Below are 8,095 nucleotides of genomic sequence, written 5' to 3' on the forward strand. Positions count from 1 at the left end.
AATTTATACTTATTGTGTAATGTTTTGACAGGATTTTTGCACTTTATAGGATTTTAAGTCATAAACTCCTAAAAGCCGCCAGGTGTTTTGTGACTTTCATGGTAAAAGTCACAGATGCATGATAAAAGTGTTGATTTGTGGCACACATGGCTTCCCATAGCTTCTTCTTCTCTTGGTGCAGTTTGGATGAGGAATCAGCCGATCCTGGAGAGGAAGGTGAGAGAGCTGAGCTGGCTCGTTAAAAACCGAGCAGCGTTCATGTTTCACAGGGATAATGACTCGATTACACAGTCATTATCCATGACTGGTCTCACAGCCAGCTGACCTTTGACACCTCAGGTGAAGAAAAAAAGGTCAGGAAATAAATATTTCCTAAAAGAAAAGCCTTTTTTTGTTTATTTTCCTCTAAATAAGTTATATTAGTTTTAACTGAGGGCAGAAATATTCAGCTGGGATTATAAAGGAAAGAAATGCAAAAGTAGTTTCTTTTTCTCCTGAAATTCAGCTTCAGAAAAGGTTTGATTGGCCACTAGGTGGCGTAAAAGTCACATTTCTGATAATCAGCCTTTAGACAATTGGTCATCAATACATTTACAGGATCAATGTTGACCCTTAACTGTAAAAGGAAGACATATACTGGTATAAATAGAAAAAAATTACAGCTTCTGAAATGAGATTTGTTGTATTTGTTTCTATAGCGGAAAATTGAGTGGTAGGAAAAACTGTTTTGATCATTAAAAGTGTGAAAACAGCTTGAAATAAATTCACTGATGTTAATCTACATCACACTAAAAAATGACCAAACATTTGTTTTTGTGCATTTGTGAACATAATTTATTTACATAATACAATAATGGAAGATTAAACACACACACACACACACACACACAGCAGAATATAAATACGATGTACAAACTTTTAGAACTAAGAGGGGTTAAAAAAAAAAAAAAGCAGCAAGACCCAAAACAAGACAAAACAAATTTAATGGAAATCGTAAAACTTTCAACCACCAATCAGTTAAATCATCAGTTCCCAACAACGTCACTTCTTAAAGAAACAAAACAACAGGTGAAAGGTGAACCCCTTCCAAAACCAGTTGAACAAACTGCACACACGCTAGTGTTCAGGAAAGCCACGGTAACGGCAACAATCAGTCTTGGACGGTTTGGGGACTCCATTAGAGCCCAATGCGACCGGAAGTGAAGCACAAAGTTGGCAAAAATGTCTCCTAGAAGGAATCCAAGTTGTGGGTTTGTGTCTTGGCAGAAATCCAGAGGGATGAACGAATCTCTTTTGCTACTCAAGCCAGCAGAGAGCAAGCGTAGACGGCCCGTTAGTCCGAGTTGGCGTCGTTACCGGGCAGATTTCAGCCCGTTAGTCCGAGGTAACGCTGTTACCGGGCAGATTTCATAAAAAAAAAAAAACACCGGAGCGGGAAGCAATCAGCAGGATGTTTTTAAAGGGAAGCCACACCTTAATCCGCCTCCTCAGCCAGCATTAAAGCTCCAAACGCCGCAGAGAATCACGAGAAGAAGAAGAAAAATCACGTTAGCAGAAAATGTGAACCGGGTCAGAACCGGAGGGAGAAGGAAGGAAGAGAAGTTGAGTTCAGGTCCGTGTTCTGAAATCTGTTAAAAGTCCAACAGAGTCGTGTGTTCATATTCTCTGGATCTTCTCGGCCACCACCATGGGGTTCTCCTTACGGATCTTGGCAGCGGCGTCGGCTTTGTAGTCGTACGGACAGTCGTGTTTGTCGGAGTAGCGGTGGATCCCGCAGAACAGATTCCCACAGCGGCAGCCGAAACCTGGAAGAGACGGAGAGGATTTATTAACACAACATGAGGACGGGAACAGGATTTTAGACAAACACCAGGAAGAAAAACGAAAATAAATCAGGATGGAAGGATTTAGACTGTTATTTACGACTAGAAAAATGGCTGTTCCTTGTGAAACAGCCGTGAGAATAAAAAGATTCTGAATGAACGAATCAGGAGAGACGGAGCTAAAGAGAGGCAGTGAAAATATTTCACATGGAGCTCAATGGAGGAAGGTGACCTGCCGGCACTCAGTGTTTTATATTCCCATTAAATTTTCCCACTGCTACTTTTTGATGCATAAAATATTTATGTAGAGTGAAATTTGCACTAACAGCATCATTTGTTTTTTTGCTTTTGGAAAAATAAGTAAAATGGGAAAAAGAGTAAAAACTCCAAACATGATTTTAGAAAAACCACAACAGATCAAAAAGTTTAAGAAACTTGCTTAAAAGACATAAAAATTTTAATAATAAACAGATAAAGCTGAAATCTCCAGAAAAAGGCTGAAAGTTAATGAATTGCTGAAATCATTAACTTTCAGCAGCATCACTGGAAAACGTTAAGGAAGACAGAATATTAGGAGCAAAACAATCATGTTTTCTTACCAGTGAGGCCGATTTTTTTGCGACACATAAAGCAGCGGTTCTTTTTGGGCTTGGTGGGTTCGGAGGGTCCGACTTCTTCACTGCCAGCAGTGGAGGGTTGAGGAACTGAACTGGGAGGCTGATTCACAACTGGAGACACAGAAACGGGTTTTAAACCAAGTTTATCTTTACAGCACATTCAAAGTGCTCCGTATCATAAAACATAAATAAATTATGATTCTGATTTTAATAAAACCAAAAAGCGTGTACGTTAAAAATCAGCTGGTCTGTTTCTGGTACCAACCTGCTTCTGTGTCGTCTAGTTTCTCCTGAGACGAGAGCCTCATTTCAGTCATCTGCTGCGTTACCGAGGCAGCAGCTGAACTCCCACTGAGGAGGAGGAGGAGGACGAAGAGCAACAAATCATGAATTAGAAAATATATTCTCAATTTTTCCTCAGACTGAAACAGAGTCTCTCTGTTCATTTTAATCCTCCATTTAATTCAGAAAATGAAGCAGGAAATGAACTAGAATGTAAAAAAATCAATTTATTTATAATATTTAAACATTATATTTTAAAAAATATGTATTTTTCCTTCACTTGTTCAGATCAGGAACAAACAAAATTTCATATCCTAAATTTTTTATTTTAAACTTTATTTAAAAACAAAACAGATTTCTAAAGTGTTTCTTTTCCGTTTTGATACAGACCTGCTCAATACATGAGATTATTATTAAAAAGACCATTTATTTTATTAAATTTACCACAATGTGAAATATATTATGTAGCTCATTTACACGGCTAGATGTTTGAAAGCCTTTATTTCTGTTAAATTATTATTTTCCACTCAGTTAATAAAGACAACTTTTAAAATTAGAATATTACATAATGCCTATAAAAAACTAATGTGCGATTAATGAAACATGTTTTATAACTGATTAAAAGGTTATTTTCAAAATTTAAACTGAAAAATAAGACTCAACAGGACCTAGTACACATTATAATTTAATGTGGAAATTGAGTGGAAGGAAAAACTGGTTGAAAGAGCAAATAAGTTCTTGAGACTACAGAATCAAAATACTGAATAAAATATTGCTTTCTTGAGTATCTTTTTGAGGGGGGTTTGAAAATCAAGTTGTTTGGATATAATTTATTGTGAAAGAGCTTCAACAGGAAGTTCTCACCTGAGAGGATCTGTGGTGTCGGAGGCAGCAGCCGCCGCCGCCGCCGCCGCCTCCTCTGCGGCAGCGGCGGCGGCTGCAGCGTTGTTCAGAGTGTCCTCTAAACTCTGGATGGCGGACTCCTCAGATGCGGAGCTGCTGCCTGATGGGGGAAGAAAATGGAGGATCAAGATGGAGGAACAATCTAAGCAGGTCAGAGTGAGCAGACAGAAGCTGAGGTTCTCACCGATCGGGCTCAGAGAGCTGACGCCGCCGTTGTTCTGTCTCGACAGGTGCTCCTTGTGGCAAACGGAGCACATGCCGTTGGTCCTGGGGTTGCCATAGAAACCACAGCCAGTGGCGCACAGCATGGGAACCGGGCTCTGATTGGTCTCCTGGGCCATGGCAAAATGTCCGCCACCGACTGACAGATCCTGGAGACGCAAACAGATTCACGTCAAAGATAGGGAAAATAATGAGGACAGATGGGTCACCGCGCAGGGGAATTACAGAACGGTCAGCCGAGAAACAAACATACAGATTTAAATGTAAATAACTATGATGGAGTATTAGGGCCTGGATAGAAAAAAAATACATTAAATTACACAAATAAAGTCAAAATATTACAAGACTAAAATCATAATGGTCCGAGAATAAAAGCGTAGGGGAACAATTTGAAAATGATACAATAATAAAGCGATAAAATTTTGAGAATTAAGCCATAAAATTTCAAGAATGAATTTATGTGAGAATAAAGTGAAAATAAATAAAAACTGATCATGTTTTTCCAGCCTCCCTGCTGCTCTCTGTTCTTTTTTAGGCAGTCTGTCCTGAGGTACAATATCATGGCTCGTCCTATAAACGGTAACATGTTAGCGTAGCCGCACCGTCATATTTGGTTGTACCCAAAATTAGGTTGCTAGTATTTGAACCGGCTGTACATTGTGTGCTGTGTGACATCAGGGACACAAACTTCCAGAAACACTAAATATAATAATGTTTTAAAAGACAGGGAATCAGCTTACATTGTTTTTTTATACTCATTTTCATTCATTCTATTATTTTCAAGCTAAAGTTGCTGGCTAAGAAAAGTTGAAAAACTTTTCCCCTTACTCACAACAAACAAAAATTTATCTATTTATCTCATCATTTGTTAGTAACTATTTACTCACAAATTATTTGGAAAGTGACTTAAAGAGTGAATAATTGACATCACTGACTGTTTAATAGTTTTACAATTTGTCATAGTTTAAAGAAAGAAAATAATAATAATCATGTGAAAATCCAATACAGAACAAACAATAAATGCATTTAAAACCAAATCATCACTAAACTGGAAAACACTGTGAAGAAATATGTAAATAAAAATATCTCTACATTTAATTTGTATGATATAAATTGTCCAATGATTTATTATGTTTATTACAATTAAAAAAAATGCATTTTCATGCTTTGCTAGATAAATTTAGCCCTTTTCCTAAATTATTCTCATTCAGTCCATATTTACACTTTTTATGTGTAAATATGGAGTTCCCTCTTAACCATAACTTTTATGGTTAAGAGTGAAAAAGGACAATTTAGAAATAAAACAAATTTTAAAGGGCCTTATATGTTTAAATTTAAAAATACTTTCATAATCCCAAAGGGAAATTAAATTCCTTTAAATTCAATTAAATTTACTCCACTAACTTAACTTTAACTTTGAATCTATAATTCTGGTATCGTTTGTAGATTTGTGTTGTTACTTTCCCCCCCAAATATATTAAAATCTTTAAAATATGCTGCTTCAGTCAGAGGCTTCCTCAGATTCACTGCAACACAGACAGCAACAGGATATACTTCCTAAAAACAGAAATCAGTATCTACAGCAATTCTTTAAGTAAAATGGTGTAAATTAAAACATTTAATTTCAATCTAGGATTAAAAAGGACATTTTTAATTTGAAATGAAAGAAAAATATAATACTATCACCAACATGAAGTTGTCTCTTTTTGAGCTAATGTCTCTAGTTGGACCAGATCAATCTGTGATTTTGATACAAAAATAGCTCAAACTAACTCCTAGCGGCTCAAATCAAATGAAAATGGTAAATTATATTGATTATTTAACCCATGCACCTGGAGATCACTGAGACAAAAGCCTCTAATGAGGAACTCCATGACAGACTAGCTAGTCTTTTCTAGCTTTAGCGTGGAGAATACCTGATTATATCGCTAAGAAAAAATTAAAATCGCAACCCCAAAACATTTTGAGTAAAATTGAATTAAATCAATAACATAATCTGTTGTTTTCATTTGTTTCCTGATCGGTTTCTGGGCCACAGCCGTTTTAAATCTACAAATCCACTGAGTCATGCTAGCAGGCTAACGACCGATGCTAACAGCTTCGCTTTGAAGAAACCCCCCGATAAAACTTATTAGGACAACTGTTTTAATACTAAGTTTACGTAAGGAACATGTATGTTGAATTAAAAGCAATAACTTAAAATTATACTCCTGCATATATAATTTATTCAAGTAAATAAACGGTGCTAGCTTTGTTAGCCACAGTGGTAGCTAATGATCATTTTCTGCTGCTAGCAGATTAACGTTAGCCAAGTTAAAACATGTAAAATATTAAAGTAATCACTTTTATATTAAACCTAGTAAAGGTTATTGCTGCTAATAAGTTGTTATTTGACCGAAATATGGATTATTCGTAGGAAAAAACTCATAATTAGGACAGGTAAAGTTTCCGACGACACGTGCTAGCAAACCGTTCTCTATCTGATTTGTACTTTAACAACTTTCTAGATAAGCTTCAATTGTGTTTTCGGGCATTTTCGCGCAAGTTGAGTGTATTTTTAAAACTATTCTTTATGTGTTTAACGTTTAAAGCAATAGGAAAATATATAACAGGACGGTTTTAACTTACCCTTTGTGACTGAGGAACGCTGCTTTTTGTAGCCGGTTTAGCGATCACGACCAAAAAACCTGACTTATCCTGAAGCTAACTAGCTGTCCAACGAACTAGGGCCGTCTAGGTGAGTCTTTTTCCTTTCTTTCCTTCGTTTCGGACGTTCCTCACCTTGGGGATGGTGGCTAATTTTGTTATCGACGGCCCCTCGGTCTGTAGCGCTGTGTTGGCATCTGTTTTGTTTTACGTGTTGGCGTTCTGCTGATGGGAATTACGGATCTGTTTCGGTATCCGAGTCATTTGGCTGAGATCATTTTAAAGATACGACTCTCTTTTTTTAGGCCTCCTCACTACAATAAATTATATATATTTTAGTGATTTATTACTAAATCGGTCTTTAAAATCAGAGACATTGGCTTTGAGATAGAATGAAACAACTATATCACTGAGTCAAAGTTTTCCCCTGAATATATACATATAAAATGTAGGGGAAAGAAAATAAGAATAATTGAATTTAAAATTTGGGTCTAATACAAAAACAGTGTTTCTTTTTTTTTCTTTCTTTCTTTTTGTAACGTTTTCTTTTACTGTTTGAATGCGTAAAATGGGCCCTAGGCTCACATTTGGTCTCTTTGACTTGAACTATACATAAACTATGTTGGGTACACAATTGTTTAGTCATTTTTTAGTTTTCATTCAGCTTTAATTTTCATTCTGGTGGAAGAAATAGTTCATATCAATTAATTAGCATTTCCAACCGGATCGTCCACAACCGACACATCACCGCTGCCTGTGCATCTTTTGTACTTCCGGTAGTAGACGTCACGGAAATTGTGATCCTGCGATTGGATGGCGGCCACCAAAGATTTCAACACCTTGCGAAACAGCAAAGCTGCTTTTCTGGGCTGCAGTTTCATGTTGCTACGTATTAAAGGAGGGAATGTTCATCAGCTGAAACAGTGTTGTTGTTTGTTGATCCTGGAAAACATGTTGTGAAGGATATGCTGCCAGTTACTATTGTTGCAAAGCCAAAAAAATTGGAAAGTAATAACAGCAATATATATATATATATATATATATATATATATATATATATATATATATATATATATATATATATATATATATATATATATATATGTATATTATTTGCTTATAAAAAGCAAATATAAGTTGTGCGAATTGATGTTTATTTTTTTTGAGTCAAAATTCAGCCACGAGCAAAAAAAAAAAAAAAAAACTGAAACATTTTTGTCCTTATCATCATCCAGTTTCAGATATTTGGCTTTCACATGTATCTGTTCTTCACGTTCACGTATGACAATATATATATATGACAATCCGTCGTAGTAAAGTACATTAAAACAATAAATAAACAATAAATTAAAACAATAAATAAACATTTGTTTTACAAAAAAAATAGAAAGAAAAAAGGACACAAGACTTCTCGTAAAATATTATGATAGTAACTTACCATTTTTGGCCGCTCTGTAATAGGAAGAGGAAATACGCCTTGTTGTCACGTCACCACCGGTTGTCCAGGGAACGCATTTAAAGCAGCCGCGCTCGACCAACCAGAGTCGCGGAAGAGCCAGCGCGCAGCCAATCAGCTTTCAGGGAGCGAGGATTTAAACCAAC

At 36.2% G+C, this 8,095-nt stretch overlaps 1 protein-coding gene across 1 annotated transcript; it reads right to left on the minus strand.

Annotated features, from left to right (window-relative positions):
• Window positions 1-964: 964 nt before the first annotated feature.
• Window positions 965-6,711, minus strand: LOC102227304 (AN1-type zinc finger protein 5-like). Its single transcript, XM_023337919.1, has 6 exons — window positions 6,476-6,711; window positions 3,810-3,996; window positions 3,587-3,725; window positions 2,706-2,791; window positions 2,423-2,551; window positions 965-1,805 (listed from the first exon to the last, which is right to left on the minus strand). The coding sequence occupies exons 2-6, from the start codon at window positions 3,964-3,966 to the stop codon at window positions 1,657-1,659; spliced, it is 660 nt and encodes a 219-aa protein (XP_023193687.1). The 5' UTR covers window positions 3,967-3,996; window positions 6,476-6,711; the 3' UTR covers window positions 965-1,656.
• Between the last annotated feature and the right edge of the window lie 1,384 nt (window positions 6,712-8,095).

Source organism: Xiphophorus maculatus, chromosome 8 (genome assembly GCF_002775205.1).
Source record: "Xiphophorus maculatus strain JP 163 A chromosome 8, X_maculatus-5.0-male, whole genome shotgun sequence".
NCBI classification, from domain to species: domain Eukaryota; kingdom Metazoa; phylum Chordata; class Actinopteri; order Cyprinodontiformes; family Poeciliidae; genus Xiphophorus; species Xiphophorus maculatus.

What these genes read in the sequence shown, in the direction of transcription:
- LOC102227304 (XM_023337919.1), bottom strand. Translation starts at nt 3,966, where the DNA reads ATGGCCCAGGAGACCAATCAGAGCCCGGTTCCCATGCTGTGCGCCACT. An exon ending in CAGCTCTCTGAGCCCGATCG is followed by an intron (nt 3,726 to 3,809) that starts GTGAGAACCTCA and finishes TTCCCCCATCAG; the next exon opens with GCAGCAGCTCCGCATCTGAG. An exon ending in CAAAAAAATCGGCCTCACTG is followed by an intron (nt 1,806 to 2,422) that starts GTAAGAAAACAT and finishes CGTCTCTTCCAG; the next exon opens with GTTTCGGCTGCCGCTGTGGG.